A 20953-nucleotide genomic window follows, 5' to 3' on the forward strand; every position below is an offset into this window, starting at 1 on the left:
TCTTAATTTAGCAGGAATTCGAGCTGCTGAAGCTGAAGTCAATTCGGTAACATTTTTTGGTACACTGGACCGTTTACACGCCTTTTTCTCAACTTCAACACGCCGCTGGGATATCCTCATCAAAATAACCGGAACTAGCCTTAAATGTTTATTTGAGACCCGCTGGAGCGCCAGGGGAGAAGCCGTCAAGATGGTTAGGGATAGATTTTCTAAAATTATAGAAACTCTGGAGACATTAAATAGCAGAGATAAAAATTCATCGACTAGATCTGAAGCAGGTAGATTATTAGTTGCTATTCAGTCTTTTAGTTTTCTCACCTATCTTGGATTTTGGGCTCCTGTATTAACTGAAATTAATGATGCGCAAGTCTACCTTCAAAAACAAGGATTGTCTATTCGAGACTGCTCACTCAAACTAAAAACATTAGAGACATTTTTAAGTTATAATCGAGAGGACATTGCTGAAGCCAGCATTACCTTTGCCGAAAGCGTGTGTTCAGATCTGAGAATCAGTACAGAACCTCAAAAACGCGTTGGCCATAAGAAAAAGATGCCTGGTGAGAAAAGTGACGTCCCTGTACTTACACACAAAGAAGAGCTAGGAAGGGAAATTTATTCTACCTTGGACAGGATAGTTTAAGAAATAATCACCCGATTCGAGCAACTTCATGATGTAGCAGATAGATATGAATTTCTGTCGCCTTCCCAGCTATTAAATCCTCAGGTCGAAATCAATCTCAATAGTACTCCTAGCGACATTGATAAAAAACGATTTTTTGCTGGAGCGAAAGAGGCTTCAACAGTTTGTCACAGTTTCATCAGAAGTCTCCGAACTTCCAAAACAAGGACCTGTTGAGCTCTTGAAATTTATAAAAAAAAATTTTTGACTATTGCGGTAAGCGTCGCTACATGCGAGAGAAGTTTTTCCAAACTTAAACTGATCAAGAATTACTTGCGATCAACGATGACAAACTCACTAATTTGGCCATTTTGTCCATTGAACAAGAGCTGGTGGAAAAAATTGATTTCGATAAAATCATTGATACTTTTGCCAGCAAGAAAGCGCGTAAAATTCACTTGTAGTATGTTTATGTAAAAGTGAATTTTTGAATTAACAATATTTGATTAATGAATACATATTATTTTGAACAAAAAAGTAAGGTCTTGCAATGTTATTATTTAGTTAGCTTTTTTTTTTTTGGGGGGGGGGGCATCAAGATGAGGTACCGCACCAGGCATTATATACTCTAGCTACGCCACTGTATCTATCTATCTATCTATCTATCTATCTATCTATCTATCTATCTATTTATCTATCTATCTATCTATCTATCTATCTATCTATCTATCTATCTATCTATCTATCTATCTATCTATTTATCTATCTATCTATCTATCTATCTATCTATCTATCTATCTATTTATCTATCTATCTATCTATCTATCTATCTATCTATCTATCTATCTATCTATCTATCTATCTATCTATCTATTTATCTATCTATCTATCTATCTATCTATCTATCTATCTATCTATCTATCTATTTATCTATCTATTTATCTATTTATCTATCTATCTATCTATCTATCTATCTATCTATCTATCTATCTATCTATCTATCCATCTATCTATCTATCTATCTATCTATCTATTTATTTATCTATCTATCTATGTATGATAATCTTCCTATGTATCTATGTATTTATGTCTATCTGTCTGTTTTTTTTACTTTTATAATTGTTTAATTCATACTAATAGCCAAAAAGAAATTATTTAAAATGACATAAGAATCTCAAAATAATATTTCCACAAATCTTCCTCCAAGTCACAAGAGTGCTGTGGAGAGTTGCGTGTTAGTCAGCAATTCTTCAAAGTTCTATTTTCTTGGGGCTGGTCTCGGTCGGTCCAGATGGTCCTAATTAATTCACTGATTGCTTGTTATCCCAATTTTGTTGGCGTGTCTTTCTTTTATGTCCAATTTTGGCCCGCCAGGAGTGGAGTCATATCAGCTGTCAAGTGGACAAGTTGGATGGAAGAACACAGACCACAATATAGTGCGTTCTTTTCTAGTGCGTTCTTTCCAAGTGTGTTCTTTCCAAGTGTGTTCTTTCCAAGTGTGTTATTTCCAAGTGTGTTCTTTCCAAGTGTGTTCTTTCCAAGTGTGTGCTTTCCAAGTGTGTTCTTTCCTAGTGTGTTCTTTCCAAGTGTGTTCTTTCCAAGTGTGTTCTTTTCTAGTGTGTTCTTTCCAAGTGTGTTCTTTTCTAGTGTGTTCTTTCCTAGTGCGTTATTTCCAAGTGTGTTCTTTCCAAGTGTGTTCTTTCCAAGTGTGTGCTTTCCAAGTGTGTTCTTTCCTAGTGTGTTCTTTCCAAGTGTGTTCTTTCCAGGTGTGTTCTTTCCAAGTGTGTTCTTTCCTAGTGTGTTCTTTCCAAGTGTGTTCTTTCCAAGTGTGTTCTTTTCTAGTGTGTTCTTTCCTAGTGCGTTCTTTTCAAGTGCGTTCTTTCCAAGGATATGGGAAGCGTGCTGGCTGAGTGATAAAGCGCTTCGAATCCTGGGGAAGAATGACATTTTTATATTCGGGATCTTTGGGGGAGCCTAATGGGTACCTGACATAAGTTGGGGAAAAGTAAAGGCGGTTGGTGGTTGCGCTGGCCACATGACACCCTCGTTAACCGTGGGCCACATAAACAGATGACCTTTACATCACAAGATCTGAAAGGGGACATAGCATTACATCATGAAGAACCATTTCTAAGTTTTTAATAGCAACACGATTTTGTGTTTTTTTTAAGAATACAAAATGCCTTTAAGCTACGTGCTAAATATAAAAAAAACCCAACTCACTTTTCTTAAGTTTAACTTTCAGAATTGGTAATTTGTCCATAAAAGGTTTCTTGTTAATTAGACACATACAAAAAGAATTTTTTTCCTGGATATTTTAAATTACACAGTTCATGCTTCCATGCCATCTGCCGCTATAAATTTTTTGTGAACATAATAACACCAGGAATAAGAATTTCTTTTTTTTTTAGAAATAAATCTTTGTGTCTGTTTGATTCGTTAAAGAGCTTTATATTCCTACGATCAGTGGCGTAGCTAGCCACGTGCGTGTGGTGAGGGCCGCACGGGGCATCAAGTGGTGTGGGGGGGGACTCAAACTAAGGATAAATTTTCACAATAAAATCAACGCATTGTACATACATGAATAATGACAAACTACTGAATTTGAAATGTTTACTAGAAATTAAATTACTTTGCTAATTTTGTCAATCTCCTCTATTCTTTCTTAAATTAAACATAAGCTGTTAACCAGGTTGAATTAAGTTTACTAGATTTGTTTCAATCTCTGAAGGTAACACACTTTTAAACGACCACTTTCTTGTGGGGCACATTTTGTTACTCCATTGTTCATTACGCTGGTTTCATCTATTACTTATAAATAAATGCCTTAGACTCTAAAATAGCAGAATCTAGAAATCTGGCACCTAATGGGAATCGCGAACAAGTTGAAGAAGAATGACTAAGACAAAATCTGGGTCATTTCTAAGGGGTTTGTAAAATTACAATCCACTCCCGTGAGAACATATGCTCCAAACCAAGCTGATTCCAGACCAAAAACTTACACAAATACAAAACGAACTTATTGTAATATTGGATGATGATGAGACAAATAAAAAAAATAATTTTTTTTTAACGGTTCACCTGACATGACAAAACTGGATCAATTTTTCAAATGTTGAGGTTACGTTGTCATGGATAATGACGGGGGTACAAATAGTCTTTCATTGACATCATCTTAATTCTTTATCTGCTCAAATCATTTTGGCTGGAATTCGGGTTGAAGCTGAAATCTATTTCATAACATTTTTCGGAACACTGGACAGTTTACACATCTTTTTATCGACTTCAGCACACAGCTAGGACTTCTTCAATAACTGAAACTAGCCTTAAGCGCTTGGTTAAAACGCGCTGGCCGAAAAAAAAAGTCATTTATTTGGTGTTGTTTTTTTTTTGGAAGGGGGGCATCACGAGGAGCTGCCGCACTGAGCATCATGTACCCTAGCTACGGTACTGCCTATAATCAATAGCTACTAACTGTGAATTTAATTATCAATGGTTAATGTTCGTTTAACGCGGTTCCATATGAGGACACATTGGGGACGCCCCTGAGTTTGTGTGAAAACACAAACTCTCTTTGTAAACTTGTTTTTATCTTAAGGTCTGTTTGTTATGCCACATTAGCACTGCGAATGAGTGTTTGTTTAATAGAGACAATAAATTCGTTTAGGTAAAGTAGCTTTCATGTTTGTATTATGCCATTTTCTATTACCCAGTTTTTATTAATTTTTGTTTGCTTTTTGGGAGAGTCTAAAATCTGGCAAAGCATTATCTAACAGCAGTCGTCGATTTGTTGACCCGAATCTCCTAGTTAGTGAGGCGGTCAGTTGGTAAAACTTTAGTTGATGAAGAGGGTGTGGTATGCCCATAACAATTGTCCACATCTTTTAATTGGTCCACTTGATCATAGCCTACATACTTTAAAATCGTAGTCGCCGTGGTAAAGGCCAGATTCCTGGTCATGTTTCATAACGGCCAAACTGGCATTGAGTAGATACTTCGATCGTCTAGTGACAGGAGTTATGGTGAGAGAAGAATTCATGAAATTGTAGAACAGGTTGGGGGCTAGAGGGTGGCTAGAGTAAATATATTTACAAGGGACTTCAGAAATGATATTGTCCATACATTTTAAACAAGTAGGGAGATATCTTATATATAATACAGACGTTACTTCAAAAAAGAAGATGATTACGTCCTACACGTCATGCATTTAGTCATGCATATTAACCAATGACTTAAATTCTGCCAAGTCACTGGTTTTCCTGGCTAGCTCAGGCAACCCATTCCATGCTCTAATAGCACTAGGGAAGAAGGAGCATTTGTACAAATTTGTCCTAGCATGTGGAACGAGGAATGTGCCTTTATCTTTGTGTCTTTCAGAGTATTTTATTAAATTTTGTTTTTGTATTTGAAGATTATGGTTCAGTGCTTTGTGTATAATTGCTACTTTACGTTTGAGCCTACTGTCCTGAAGACTTTCTAAATTTAGTGATTTTACTAAAGGTGTTACTCTAGTCAAATGTGAATATTCATTTGTTATGAATCTCACTGCTCTATTTTGTGTCTGTTCCAGTTTCTTAATGTTTTCTTGAGTTGAGGGGTCCCAAACGGAGGATGCATATTCTATTATTGGCCTAACCAAGGTTAAATAACATTTTAGTTTTATGTTCTTATTTGATTTATAGAAATTTCTTTCAATAAACCCTAATGCTTTGTTTGATTTTTTTGTAATTTCATCAATATGTGGATTCCATGATAGTTTTTCATTTATTATAACACCTAGGTATTTTGCGTTTTTAGTCTGTGTTACTGGTTTGCCATGAATAAGATGAGTGGAATTAATTTGTTTTAGTTTTTTTTTGTTACTCTTAACAACTGACATTTTTCTGGGTGGAAAGACATGCTCCAATTTGATTCCCATTTCTGTAATTCATCTAATTCTCTTTGTAAAATATCTGTGTCTTGTGTTGTTTTTATTGTTCTATATATTATGCAATCGTCTGCAAATAATCTGACTTTTGTTCCTGAACTAATGCAATTTGGTAAATCATTTATGTAAATTAAAAATAGTAGTGGACCCAAGACTGTTCCTTGAGGTTCACCTGAGTTTACTGTTATCGGTGTTGATTTAGAGCCATTTATTATTACAGTTTGTTCTCTCCCTATCAGAAAATCTTTAATCCACTGATGCAGTGGACCATTAATGCCGAAATATTTTAATTTTTTAACCCTTAAAGTGCTGAACTGCTTTACAATGAGAGCATATACAATCCTGATGTTTAGAGGCTAAACTACCACACGCGTTTTAAGGGTTAAGCAAACTATGGTGGTGAACTTTGTCAAAAGCCTTAGAAAAATTTAGTAAGATAGCATCTATTTGTTCACTATTATCTAAACCTTTTGAAAAATCATCAATTAGTCCTATTAGTTGTGTTTCACATGATCTATATTTCCTAAAGCCATGTTGGTATGGTGTGAGGACATTATGTTTAAGTGGTTTATGATGTTTCTACATATTAAGTGTTCTAGGATTTTACATGTGATGCTGGTAAGTGATACTGGTCTGTAGTTTCCTGGGTCAGATTTTTCTCCTTTTTTAAATAGGGGGGTTACATTAGCTTCTTTCCAGTCCTTTGGTACTCTGAGAAATGATATTGTCCATACATTTTAAACAAGTAGGGAGATGAGAAATGATATTGTCCATACATTTTAAACAAGTAGGGAGATGAGAAATGATATTGTCCATTCATTTTAAACGGTAAACAGAAAATGTTTAAAAAATGTCCGAAATAAAAAAATATTATAACCAGGATGGCTACCTGGTCGTGTTGTGTGTGCTCTTGTAAGTTTGGTTCGAACCCAATGTTCCTGTGAAGAAACAAGTCCTTTTAAGTATAAACTGTCTTGATTTGTGAAGCATTCAAACATAACATATTTACAAGGTTAACATTATCTACAGATAACCAACTCCACTAGATGACTTCCTTCGGCATATTTACAAAACACTCGTCACTTCCCGCAAGTCCCCCTAACTCTCCGGTACCCAACACTTGACCATGTGTCACTGTTGACCACACACAGTAACGGTGTCACAACAGTTCCCTCATGACAGGATTCCACTAGGGATAGTAGGCTAATTTCAATAACGTCAACAAATTGACTTCCTTTTTGTTCTGTAAATTCTTCTTTCACTTCTTCGTAATGCCCACGATGCCTGATTCTGATCGGAGAGAAAACAAATAATGTCCAAGACTCTCCTCTTGTAATCTTACCACGTTTTTTCTTCTTGTTTCAATAAATCTTGACCATCGCTGTGAATAACGCTCTTTACACGAAGACGAATTTCCTTCCAGCTGGCTGAATGTGAGCTCTGCTTGTCTCTTTTTTTCAGTTATTGGTGATAACCCCTATCGTTTAATCCATTTTGTTGGATTTTAAATGCTGATGTAGCGAGTACTTCATCTTGTAAAAAGAGTATGCAAGGGAAGCCAAATAGGGATTTTCGCTTTGTTTTATTGGGCTTGTAACACTTTCTGAAAACTTTTTTGCCGTTTGATATTTTAACCAAACATTGATAACTTAAATGATTTCCACCCAGTAGCACTAACATCTATAGTTATGAAATGTTTGAAAATTATATGCTTAAACAACTTGTAGCAATAACAGCCGAGACCCTCACCAATTTGCATATAAAGGAGAGGATGCAATTCTATTGCTTATGGACCAGCTTTATAAGCATCTCGATACTCCCAAAACATACGCACGAGTCGTCTTCGTAGATTTCTCCTCGGCTTTCAATACCATACAGTCACATCTAATGATAAACAAACTGAGTGTCACATCTAATGATAAACAAACTGAGTAACTTAAATGTCAGCCCTTACTTACAAGCATGGGTTCTAAACTTTTTAACCCAACGGCCCCAGTATGTTAAAGTCAATAACACCAAATCGTCAACTCGAGTACTATGTACGGGTGCTCCACAAGGTTGTGTACTTTCTCCTGTACTATACACTCTTTACACCAATGACATAAGAAGCATCTATGACTCAGTTAAACTCATTAAATTCGCTGATGATACTGCCATAGTCGGTCTTATTTCAGAAGACGAAACTCAGTATCGAAGCTCGATAGAAGAGTTTACAAACTGGTGCACTGACAACTTTCTAGAACTGAATGTCACAAAAACTAAAGAACTTATAATAGATTTTAGAAAGAAAAAACAAACTATACGTGAACTGTAAATAAACACTACACCTATAGAACAAGTGAAGGCATATAAATATCTAGGCGTTATCATTAATAATAATCTCTCATAGGAAGACCATCTTGGAAATCTGACAAAGAAAACAGCTTAGCGACTTTTTTTTTTCTGCACAAACTCAACAGCTTTAAGATCTTAAATATTTTTTACGGCGCGACTATACAAAATCTGCTAACATACAGAATAACTTGTTGGCAAGGCAACGCTTCATCTAAACAGTTGCAACGTCTAGAAAACATCATAAAAAGGGCATAAAAAACTACACTCACAACATTACCACATTTAAAGGCACTTTTTGAACAAAAGTGTCTAAGGAAAATCGAAAAAATCTTGTAAGACAACGGCCACCCGCTCCACCAGAACTACGTCACGTCGTCGCGAAGTGGGCGACTACTGTCAATCAAAACAATAACAGAGCGGTACAAAAACTCGTTCGTACCTCACTCGGTTAGACTCTATCACCGCCACTCAGGGAACATGAAAAGCAGCAAGATACCTGTGTGTAGTCGCTGAATGAACTCTTTTATGTTGTGTCTGTTGTATTTATGTGTATGTTTCTGTTGTGTTGTCTTTATACGAGAAAAGAGTCCTTGTAATTACAACAAATTTCCAAAATGATCAATAAAGCAAGTCTTAGTCTTAAGTCACGCGGACGTGTAAAAGTGCGTTTCCTTTAGAGATGTTAACAAACCTAGTCAGTAGTCAAGTCAGGCTAGTCTTCAGTTCATATTTAAGTAGAGAAAGAATAGAAGATATTAACAAAGTAGCTAAATAAATAAATGTTTAATTTACATTTCAGATAGAATAGTCTGTGTTTGTAATATGTGTAGTTTTTACTGACAAAGTTTAAATTGGCCCGCACCACCCGCACATGGCTAGCTACGCCACTGTGACCTACTGTCCACGCTACTGTCCACTGAAGCATTCCTAAGCTTGCCAGCTTTTTTATCCGATACTGATGTCCATGTTGAAGCCCTGTTTGCTATTGATCATAATGTGTGTTTTTCGGGATTGATTTGCATAAAATCCAGCGAAGATAATCTTTTGCGCAGCTCTAAGTTAGCCAGATTTTCTTCTGTTCATGCCAGACCATCTATGACTCTATGTCATCCGCAAAGCGCAAATTGGCAATTCTTCTTCCGTCAATGCTTGCAGTACTTCCGTAACCTTCGAGAGCATCTTCCATTATTATTTTGTATATTGAACTTTTTCATTGTTACCCAGACTCTGTCGAAAGCCTTCTTGAACCCAACAAAAACTTGTAAAGAGATTCTGTTGGTGTTGAAAGAATTTCTCGCTGAGTATCCTGACTTGTTAATGAGCATTGACAAGACTCCCGAAACGCATGGTATGCAAATCAATGCGAAAAATAAAAAAAATATGACCGTTAGCCAACAAGGCATTAAAACAGGGACATCAGTGTTGGTGGCGAAAAGCTAACACATGACAATAGTGTCATATACCTTGGAGCTATTGTGTCAGATGAAGGAACCGAACCTGAACCTACTGGCAAGGAAAAGAGAAAGCGATGGGAAGACAACGTAGCGGAATACAATTCTATCCAAGGCAAAAGACAGAGAGGAATGGTGAAAGACGGTCGAAAGATCATGTGTGGTGCCCCAACAGTGAACAGACTTAAGGTTGGGTGAAAGGAAATCCTGAGGTTTAGGATTTATTCTGAGGTCTTGTCTTAAGCCTTCTTGTTACTCTGATACAATTTTGTCTGCTATTGGTCTTTAACGTTTTCTACCAGGGTATACTTAAATGTATTTCTTCGATCTATCCGTGAAGCTACAATGTACTCCCAGTGGAGCACGTGTCTGTGTTGTTCGAAATTTTCTTTGTTTGCAGTGGCGTAGCTAGGGTGGGGGCAGGAGGGGGGGCGAAGAATTTGAAAATCCCCCCCGGCCCCATTTGAGGGGGGCCCCAAATGAGTGTTTTGTACATTAAAAATTAAATATAACGCAAAATGCAGGGGCCCCCAAAGAGGTCAAGCCCCCCCCCCCCACCCGGGTCCCCCAAACGGTGGAAAAATCCTAGCTACGCCCCTGTTTGTTTGCATTTTACTCTCTAAATGTCTTTGAATCAGATCCGAACATATTTTGCCAGTGGGAAATCAACATTGACCAAACACTCGAGACAATCTAAACTCTCTTAACGTTTTTGAATCAGATCCGAACATAGTCTGCCAGTGGGAACATTGACCAAACACTCGTGACAATCAAAACACTCTAAACGTATAAGCTCATCAGCTTTCAACTAGATACAGGGAATGTTTTGTGTGTGTGTGTGTGTGTGTGTGTGTGTGTGTGTTTAGCTGAGTGGGAACATCCAATCAATGATTAGTTTAATGACGTCATGTCCTTTTAGCACGTGACAGCTGACAGTCAGCGACAAGAGGGAGAAAAAAAAAATTTGCTAGTTTCTTTTGCGTTGAATATACACTAAACATATATGTAGGTAACCCTGCCACGAGGCCTTCAAACAAACAAAAACAACAACACCAAAAAAAAAACACAAAATAATTTTATAAGTTAACTATATGTATGTTCGGAGTAACATCTCATATCCGCACGCTAGGCAAAGTGAATTTGGTGGCCCCAAATGAAATGAATGCATGACGCGTAGGACGTAATCATCTTCTTTTTTTGAAGTAACGTCTGTATTATATAAGATAAGAATAGAAAGATGTTTTTTTAAAAAAATAGAATTATTCAATTTATTTTAAAACCTAGCGTACTCCGACAATAACATTGGGTACAAGTTTCTTTTCTCCAGAACAGTGTTTCCCAAACTGTATTCACCGGAACCCTGGTGTTCCGCAAGGCCTGAATGAGTTTTTCCACGGACAACTGGAATAATTAAATAGAAGGCCTCCACGTGAGTTAACGTCTCTAAAAATAAGCAAAGTGTTCCGCTAAATACTCCGAATGTGAGAAGTGTTCCGTTAAAGGGAAACTGTGATAGTTTTTCAAATTTGATTTATTGACATATTTGAAATCTGCGTAAAAAGTTGTAATAGTAAACATTTTACCATTTTTTATTTAAATGCTTAGAAACATTTATATTTAATAAACTAGACAGTAAATTCTTGACATCTCCAACAAAAAAACGGGGTTCTTTGAGATTTTGTTTTTAGGTTAGGTATACGTCACACTTCCATCAACAATACTGAAAAAGAAACTAGATTTAACCAATCGTATCGCTTCATTCTTACAGGCTCTTGGGCTTAGTGACGGCCTAGTCCAGAGCTATGGTACAGTTATATATACAGGTATAGGTAGATCTCAAGGCATTAGGATAAGCAACTCAATAAAAAAAGTAACATTTTCATCTAAGCCTCTCCCTTTCCCAAGAAGTAAATAGATCATGTGTCTGACTGATTCGAAAAAACTGGTCAGTGTAAGGCTAGTCTAGACTATGTGTAGTCGGTCATGACAAGACAACCAAGCGATAGTGTTTGTTGTGTGTTGAGTGGTCAGGCGAGAAGATACACACTGCCGTGATTAGTCAAGCATGTAAATCTACTTTTAATACGCATTTTTTCTTTGCTTACAAGATCCTGCATAGACAAAGTTATATTTCTTTTACGAGAATGTTAACTTTGCTGTATGGTCTCCTGTTATACAATAAGTCAATAGATTAAATTAGTAGGCTAGTGTCACGTCACATAGAAACCCGGTGAAAGTCTGACTGTTTTGGATGCGCAGGAAAATTACGTCAGAAAAACATCAATTACTAAGTTATTATTGCTAATAAAAAAAAAAAGAATAATATATTCATTATCCGTAAATCAAAACACATTATATCAAAAATTGTCAAAACCATCGGAGTTTCCCTTTAAGGAAAAAGTTTAGGAAACGGTGCTCCAGAAGATTAGTATAAATCCTATGACAGGCCCCCACCAATCGGAGGCTCCAGGTGGCCGCCCAGTTTGCCTATGCCTAAGGCCAACCCCGGTATGTTTATTGTATTTTCTAAACAGTGATTCACCATTGAAACCTTATTTCTTTTTGAGTCTTATTACTTTTGGAATGACACAATTGAATAATTGGTATATGTGAATAAAACAACAAGATATTGACATGTAACAAACACACTCACACACACACACACACAAAAAGAATGGAAATTATTTTTCGTTTATCTTATCTTATAAAATACAGACGTTACTTCAAAAAGAAGATGGTTACGTCCAACGCGTCATGCATCTAGTCACGCATGTCAACCAATGACTTAAATTCTGCCAAGTCACTGGTTTTCCTGGCTGGCTCAGGCAACCCATTCCATGCTCTAATAGCACTAGGGAAGAAAGAGCATTTGTACAAATTTGTCCTAGCATATGGGACGAGGAATGTGCCTTTATCTTTGTGTCTTTCAGAGTATTTTATTAAATTTTGTTTTTGTATTTGAAGATTATGGTTCAGTGTTTTATGTATAATTGCTTCTTTACTTTTGAGTCTTTTCTCCTGAAGGCTTTCTAAATTTAGTCATTTTACTAAAGCATCGCTCAGAAATGTAATGTCACAAGTAAAATAAAACAAAATAAAAAAAAAAAAAGGAAGACAACTCTTCCTTTAATGACCGTTTCGTAAGTGTGAATATTTTACTCTTAATAATTAATTAATGAAACATTTGAACAAGCGAAATATAAAAACTCTTTTTTTAAAATAGAGCTTTTCTGGAGAGCTTATCTTAGGGGAAGAACTCCGCACTTACAACTATATCTCTCAATAATGTAGAAGTTATTTCCCTTAATCGATATCAAACAGATTATTTAATTTCCAAAAGTTATTCGACTTATTGGTTATTTTTAAAAATTGATTCCTGTTTTGTTAGGTACAATAAATATTTGTTTAAGGTTTCAACTTGATCCGAGTATGGTCGGGGGTAGAAATAACAAGTAGAATTATCTAAGGGGACCAAACTCTATATATTTAGCCATATCTCTGAACACTGAAGGATTAATTTCCCTTTTTGGTATAAAAAAATAATTACATAGCTGTAATTAATTGACTAATTGGTTTCTTTAATTATATTGATTCGTGTCTTGTCTATTCCAAATGAATAATTGTGCGAAGTTTCAACTTCATCCAAGTATGGGTGTGGGAGAAAAAGGGTTTACAAACTTTGTACCAGACAGACAGAGTGAGTTGATATAAGCTTTGTACAGGCAGACAGAGTGAGTTGATATAAGCTTTGGACAGACAGACAGAGTGAGTTGATATAAGTTTTGTACCAGACAGACAGAGTGAGTTGATATAAGTTTTGTACCAGACAGACAGAGTGAGTTGATATAAGCTTTGTACCAGACAGACAGAGTGAGTTGATATAAGCTTTGTACCAGACAGACTAGTGAGTTGATATAAGCTTTGTACCAGACAGACAGAGTGAGTTGATATAAGCTTTGTACCAGACAGACAGAGTGAGTTGATATAAGCTTTGTACCAGACAGACTAGTGAGTTGATATAAGCTTTGGACAGGCAGACAGAGTGAGTTGATATAAGCTTTGTACCTGACAGAAAGAGTGAGTTGATATAAGCTTTGTATCAGACAGACAGAGTGAGTTGATATAAGCTTTGTACCAGACAGACAGAGTGAGTTGATATAAGCTTTGGACAGGCAGACAGAGTGAGTTGATATAAGCTTTGTACCAGACAGAAAGAGTGAGTTGATATAAGCTTTGTACCAGACAGAAAGAGTGAGTTGATATAAGCTTTGGACAGGCAGACAGAGTGAGTTGATATAAGCTTTGTACCAGATAGAAAAAGTGAGTTGATATAAGCTTTGTACCAGACAGACAGAGTGAGTTGATATAAGCTTTGTACCAGACAGACAGAGTGAGTTGATATAAGCTTTGTACCAGGCAGACAGAGTGAGTTGATATAAGCTTTGTACCAGGCAGACAGAGTGAGTTGATATAAGCTTTGTACCAGACAGAGTGAGTTGATATAAGCTTTGGACAGGCAGACAGAGTGAGTTGATATAAGCTTTGTACCAGACAGAGTGAGTTGATATAAGCTTTGTACCAGACAGACAGAGTGAGTTGATATAAGCTTTGGACAGGCAGAAAGAGTGAGTTGATATAAGCTTTGGACAGGCAGACAGAGTGAGTTGATATAAGCTTTGGACATCAGACAGAGTGAGTTGATATAAGCTTTGTACCAGACAGACAGAGTGAGTTGATATAAGCTTTGTACCAGACAGACTAGTGAGTTGATATAAGCTTTGTACCAGACAGACAGAGTGAGTTGATATAAGCTTTGTACCAGACAGACAGAGTGAGTTGATATAAGCTTTGTACCAGACAGACTAGTGAGTTGATATAAGCTTTGGACAGGCAGACAGAGTGAGTTGATATAAGCTTTGTACCTGACAGAAAGAGTGAGTTGATATAAGCTTTGTACCAGACAGACAGAGTGAGTTGATATAAGCTTTGTACCAGACAGACAGAGTGAGTTGATATAAGCTTTGGACAGGCAGACAGAGTGAGTTGATATAAGCTTTGTACCAGACAGAAAGAGTGAGTTGATATAAGCTTTGTACCAGACAGAAAGAGTGAGTTGATATAAGCCTTGGACAGGCAGACAGAGTGAGTTGATATAAGCTTTGGACAGGCAGACAGAGTGAGTTGATATAAGCTTTGTACCAGATAGAAAGAGTGAGTTGATATAAGCTTTGTACCAGACAGACAGAGTGAGTTGATATAAGCTTTGTACCAGACAGACAGAGTGAGTTGATATAAGCTTTGTACCAGGCAGACAGAGTGAGTTGATATAAGCTTTGTACCAGGCAGACAGAGTGAGTTGATATAAGCTTTGTACCAGACAGACAGAGTGAGTTGATATAAGCTTTGTACCAGACAGACAGAGTGAGTTGATATAAGCTTTGTAAAAAAAGGAACATTTTCTACCCCGCCCCTTTGACATCTGACCCCTGTTAGGGACTTTTTTTCCCCACCCATCTTCCCCCAATCAAAAAGAATACTTTTTAAACAACGCATGATAGTTGTTATCTTGTCAGGAAACACTTGCTAATGTATCACACGTGAATGTTATGTCTTGAGTTTTTCTGGGTTTAGCGAGTGTTTTGTTAAAGGAGTTATTTTTATTAATGTCACTTTACAATTCGCGTAGAACTCCGCCATCTTGCCTTTAGAGTTTTTGATTCGAGACTTTCCACACACACGCCCACAGTTCATAATAATTGGTTCACACTCCCCCCCCCTTTTACATCCACGAAACAAGAAGGAAAAAAGCTAGCTTTTAGTTTGATTGCTTAGGGGGCGTGTTCAGATCCTAATTTCAGAATCTGTGATGACATTGACATCAGGACATTGACATTATTTCTTGAATCAATTTTTTAAATTTCTTCTTCTTCTTCTTCATCGTTCTCATTGTTATGTTGGAGTGTTCAGATGACTAGACCAATACATGAGATGAACTGCGCAGTGGTTTCCAAATCAGGGAGCTCTCCATATAGTTTTCTTTCTATTGGGGTAATTTTTCAGACCAAATCATCTCTGTGACCTTCTGTTTTCAGACCAAATCATCTCTGTGACCTTGACATAGATTCTATTTATATTCATGTGTGGTTCCACTCCTTCTATTGGCTTGCACTCTTTTCATGGTGTTAGGTACACTTGGTTGTTAGGTAGACTTGGTTGTTAGGTAGACTTGGTTGTTAGGTAGACTTGGTTGTCAGGTAGACTTGGTTGTTAGGTAGACTTGCTTGTTAGGTACACTTGGTTGTTAGGTACACTTGGTTGTTAGGTACACTTGGTTGTTAGGTAGACTTGGTTGTTAGGTACACTTGGTTGTTAGGTACACTTGGTTGTTAGGTAGACTTGGTTGTCAGGTAGACTTGGTTGTTAGGTAGACTTGGTTGTTAGGTAGACTTGGTTGTTAGGTAGACTTGGTTGTTAAGTACACTTGGTTGTTAGGTAGACTTGGTTGTCAGGTACACTTGGTTGTTAGGTAGACTTTTTTGTTAGGTAGACTTGGTTGTCAGGTACACTTGGTTGTTAGGTAGACTTTTTTGTTAGGTAGACTTGGTTGTCAGGTACACTTGGTTGTTAGGTAGACTTGGTTGTTAGGTAGACTTGGTTGTTAGGTAGACTTGGTTGTTAGGTAGACTTGAAAAACAGTTATGCACATAACAATATATACATATATATATATATGTATATGTCTGTGATCTTATTATTATGGGATTATCGTTTTAAGTTCCTTTTCTTAAGCAAAGGCCCTAGGTCGAGGCTACTAGGGGACACTTTATTTACTATACTGAACCGTCAGGTTCTGTGGGAGGGCCATCACCGCGCGTAAAACCCTCGCTGGGTTTTTTCTTGTTTTCCAGTTTTATTTGATCTGTCAAATAATCTCGAGCTGATTCACTATTTGTCTGTAATGTTCTTGTAGGGTGCCGGAAGGTGTGTCGATAGAAGACTTTCTGGGCACGTGCACGAAGTGTGGAGAGATGTTTGGCACTGCCGTCTCCAGCAACTGCGTCTATGATAAAACGTTCGTCACATATAACCAGTGTTTCCTGGAGGTGCACCACTGACAGAGTCGCCCCCTGCCTGCCCTGTGTCATGGAGTGCGGAGACAAGTGATTTTATTAAATATTGAATCTGATCAAATTAGTTTCATGTTTTAAAATTGGTCCAAAGCTTTATGAATGTTTTGCTTAAATTGCTTAGATAATTTCAAATATTTTATATTACTTAACTGTGACAAAACAATAGGAAGTACAATAATTGGTTATTCAAATATTTGTTAAGTTTTTGTTGAAAACAATATCCCATTAAAGATTCATTCTATTGCAATGGTATATATATATATATATATATATATATATATACATATATATATATATATATATATATATATATATATATATATATACACACACAAAAGGAGAGACAATTCAGATGAAAACTAGGGGAGGAGATTTGTTTGTTCAATGAAAGTTGTGTTGAATATGAATAAAAAAAAAAATTAAAGCTTGTCTTTGCAAAGTACTATAATCGTTAGAGTATTATTTATGAGCATGTATTTATGTATGTTGTTTTGTAACAAACTATATGTAAATTAATATTACGCCTCAATCACTTTAATAATCTTTATTCACATATTTTAACCAGAAAATAATGAATTACATATGTATATAAATAAATTTCCGAAAAGTCCGAGCCAAAGTGCCATAAAGGGACTACCAGTGATGCCACGTACCCCAGTTTGAGAACCACTGACATACAACAAATGTCTGCTGTGTGGATGTATTCTGTAAACAAATAACATCGCAGATTTATGTTTGAATTCAAACATTTGTTTCGTTATATTAGCTTGTTTGGGAATGTTCCATGTTTTTAGTTTACATAGTTCAATGTTTTATGTCCTGTGACGTTTACAAAAATGTCTGTTCAATTTTTTTTTTGGCGGGGGGAGGAAGGGGTGTTGGCTAGCCGTTAGATCAAAGGTTTTAAATATTAAAATAAAAGTTTTTATACTGACACTCTTCGGTCTCAGAGGTCATTGTACTTGATTTTAGCCACTGAGAGTATCTCGTCCCATGATGCCTCAGTGTCTCTGCAGTTCGATCCTTGACTACCAGACGACACTGCATGCAATGTAGACACGCGAATATCTCATTTATCCTTCATACTGCCGAGATCATCAATTTTTGTGATATTTCGTTTCGCTATAAAAAGTGGCTCAAAAAATTTAAGATGTGTTTTTTTTATAAATAATTATCTTATTTTATAAATGACAGACGTTACTTCGATAACAAGTAAAATATAAGACGTACTTTTTAATAATTATAAATAATTATCTTATTTTATAAATGACAGACGTTACTTCGATAACAAGTAAAATATAAGACGTACTTTTTAAAGAAAGACGTCCTACTTTATGAAGATGACGACGTCTTAGAAAAAGAAAACTTTGGTCTTAAAAAGTAATGATTGATAGTTGACGTGCCTTCACAGATTGTTTAAGTATTATAAACATATGTCTTATCTTCCTATCTTATATATTACAGACGTTACTTCTTTGTTACTTGTTTTCTTTTTTTGAAGTAACGTCTGTAATATATAAGACCCAACCTCCCGCATGGGATGGGAGCGGGCAGGGTTTGACAGTCCAGCGCGCAGCCATCCGTAGCGAGCTGTGAAAACGTGTTCTCCCCCCCCCCCCTCCCTCTCTTGTTTTTTTTCGTGGGGTGACTATCCGCAGAAATAAGAGAGTTATCTTCCCTTTACTTCTTGTTTGACCTGATTAGGGAAGAAGAGAATTATATATAGAGAAGATAGATATGGATAAAAAGATAATTACGTCCTACGCATTTCATGTGCCAATCTAGTCATGCATGTTAATAAATGACTTAAACTCTGCTAAGTTGTTGCGATTTTGGACTAGCTATTGGACTAGAGACGAAAATGCACCTACTTAAAACAATCGTCATCCCAACAGAAACATATATATGTGAGACATGGAAGTCGTCTGCCAAAACTGAGAAAAGTCTAAATGTGGCTCAACAAAAATGGCTAAGACGGATTTTAGGAGTAAATTATACAGATCGGTCTCAAACAAGGAAATCCTATGCCGAACTTGGAGTCGACCACTTAGTGAGGTTGTGACAGAGCGTCGCATGACGTTTGAGGGACAAAATGAATAATGCATCCAGAGAGTTGCGCTGACAGTTACGAGGAAAACGCCAATAGAGACGTCCTCGTATAATTTTGCGCCACACTTTCATAGAGGACCTCAGAGCAGAGGACACCAGGTGGGAAGAGGTTTCATACATAACCAGTGACAGAACTTTATGGAGAAAGCTTGCCGACCAATGCGCCGAACGGCGCAGGAGGATCTAAGTCTAAGTAAGTTGTTGGTTTTACTGGCTGATTCAGGCAAGCCTTTCCATTCAGGCACTAGAGAAGAAGGAGCACTTGTACGAATTTGTTCTAGTGTGTGGAATAAGAAATTGGCTTCTATCTTTAAGGTTAGGACAAATTCATACAAATCGTCCCTCTTCCACAGTGCATTTACACCATGGGACGGGTTGCCTGAATCAGCCAAGAAAACTATTGACTAAACTCGTAGTAATTATTTTCTGCTTCGATGGAACGCATAGGTAGCTTATAAGAAAGGAAAGGATCTTCTTTTTTGAAGGAAGTCTGTATTATATAAGATAAGATGTGAATTTGTTTTACAATAATAATAATAATAATAATAATAATAATCTTTATTGTCCTTAAGGAAATTTGTCTTCAATTTGTGCATTACATGAAACAAAACATTGTAACTAGAAAAAAAAATGTACATTCACACCAGACTCACTCATAATGTACATTCACACCAGACTCACTCATAATGTACATTCACACCAGACTCACTCATAATTTACATGTAAAAGGTTTATATCAAATGAACGGAAGCATGTCTATGATTAGATCATAATGGCGGCTGATTTAATGTATGTCAATGTTCTTGTATTAGCATCATGTGGTAAGTAAAATGATCGTTTGAAACCAACATTTGTAGCGCTGTGATAGAGTATAGGTCATGTATTAGATAAACTAGTTATGCCCTTTGATAAACAAAATCACAAAAATAAAGTGTTCACTCATCTGACGTAGATCTGAACTATAATCTTCAAATACATAAACAAAATGTAAAAAATAGTGAATACTCATAAAGACACAAAGATAAAGGCACATTCCTCGTCCCATATGCTAGGACAAATTTGTACAAATGCTCCTTTTTCCCTAGTGCTATTAGAGCATGGAACGGGTTGCCTGAGCTAGCCAGGAAAACCAGTGACTTGGCAGGATTTAGGTCATTGGTTAACATGCATGACTAAATGCATGACGAGTATGACGTAATCATCTTCTTTTTTTGGAGTAACGTCTGTATTATATAAGATAAGATAGATCTAGATCTAGACTAGAATCTAGTTGTGAATCAAAGATTGGCCTCGTTAGTCACATGAGAAGCTGTAAAGGGAAAAAAATTTGTGTCACGAGACGTTAAATTCCACAGATCTACTCTAGCATTTAGTTGTAGATCTAGTTGGCAAAAGTTTAGTCAATGATTAACACGCATGACTAGATTGATCTAGAAACACGCGTAGGACGTAATCATCTTCTTTGTAGTAACGTCTGTATTTTATAAGATAAGATCTTTTTAGTGTACTGGTTTTATTCTTCTTGATTACAGACTGTTTGGTTTTACAATTTGCGGATTCTCCTTCAGAAATACTCCTTCTTCCCTAGTGCTATTAGAGCATGGAATGGGTTGCCTGAGCCAGCCAGGAAAACCAGTGACTTGGCTGAATTTAAGTCTTTGGTTAATATGCATGACTGAATGCATGACGCGTAGGACGTAATCATCTTCTTTTTTGAAGTAACGTCTGAATTATATAAGATAAGATAAGATTCAAAACAAAAAAAGCAATTAGAGCTGGCTCAGTCTTAAGGATGGGTAAATTTACTAAAGGAGGCTCCATTAGAACAAATTAGAGGGCTCCATTAATGACTCACCCTTGGCGTTAAGAGATCTGTGACCGCCCTGTGAGCGTCCTTAGAGGGGTCTAACTACTTCATTCAAAATTGTAACTTTAGTATTTTCTCTAAAGTAGCGGGGACGTCATTTTTATGGACATTATTTCATACAGTTTTGACACACAGATACACACGTACAACACACTAAACTGTGCAGCGGTTCTCAAAACAGAGACGTGAAAACGCTCAATAAATTTGTGTTTGCTTGTCTCCGCTGTGTCTTGAGTACAGCGTTGACTATGTTCAGGCGAAATACCGACTAATTTCAGCCAACCTAATGAACACAGGCGAAAGGCCAACAATGAAATGAAATGAAATCAAGTGTTTAATCCGGCAATGATAAAATAATGGCGGTATTCAAACTATTGACCAGATAGATTAGACAAAAAGATTATTAGCAGTAGACATCAACCATAATGGACTTAGTTGAAATCCACATGGTAAAATGGAGAAAAATTAAACCCAGGAATACTTATCTTATCTTATCTTCTTATATAATACAGACGT

General features: G+C 36.6%; 1 protein-coding gene and 1 long non-coding RNA gene across 2 annotated transcripts in view; both read left to right on the plus strand.

Moving 5' to 3' along the window:
• Positions 1 to 16903, plus strand: part of LOC129928838 (uncharacterized) — a 37621-nt gene extending 20718 nt beyond the window's left edge. The window contains exon 3 of the long non-coding RNA XR_008780354.1: positions 16302 to 16903. This is a non-coding gene — a long non-coding RNA (uncharacterized LOC129928838). The remainder of the gene's footprint in view (positions 1 to 16301) is intronic.
• Positions 16904 to 19308: 2405 nt separating this feature from the next.
• LOC106059519 (uncharacterized) overlaps positions 19309 to 20953 on the plus strand; it is a 35675-nt gene continuing 34030 nt past the window's right edge. Inside the window, exon 1 of the mRNA XM_056045176.1 lies at positions 19309 to 19391. Within this exon, the coding sequence (XP_055901151.1) occupies positions 19343 to 19391 (49 nt within the window). The 5' untranslated portion in view covers positions 19309 to 19342. The remainder of the gene's footprint in view (positions 19392 to 20953) is intronic.

Source organism: Biomphalaria glabrata, chromosome 10 (assembly GCF_947242115.1).
Source record: "Biomphalaria glabrata chromosome 10, xgBioGlab47.1, whole genome shotgun sequence".
NCBI lineage: Eukaryota > Metazoa > Mollusca > Gastropoda > Planorbidae > Biomphalaria > Biomphalaria glabrata.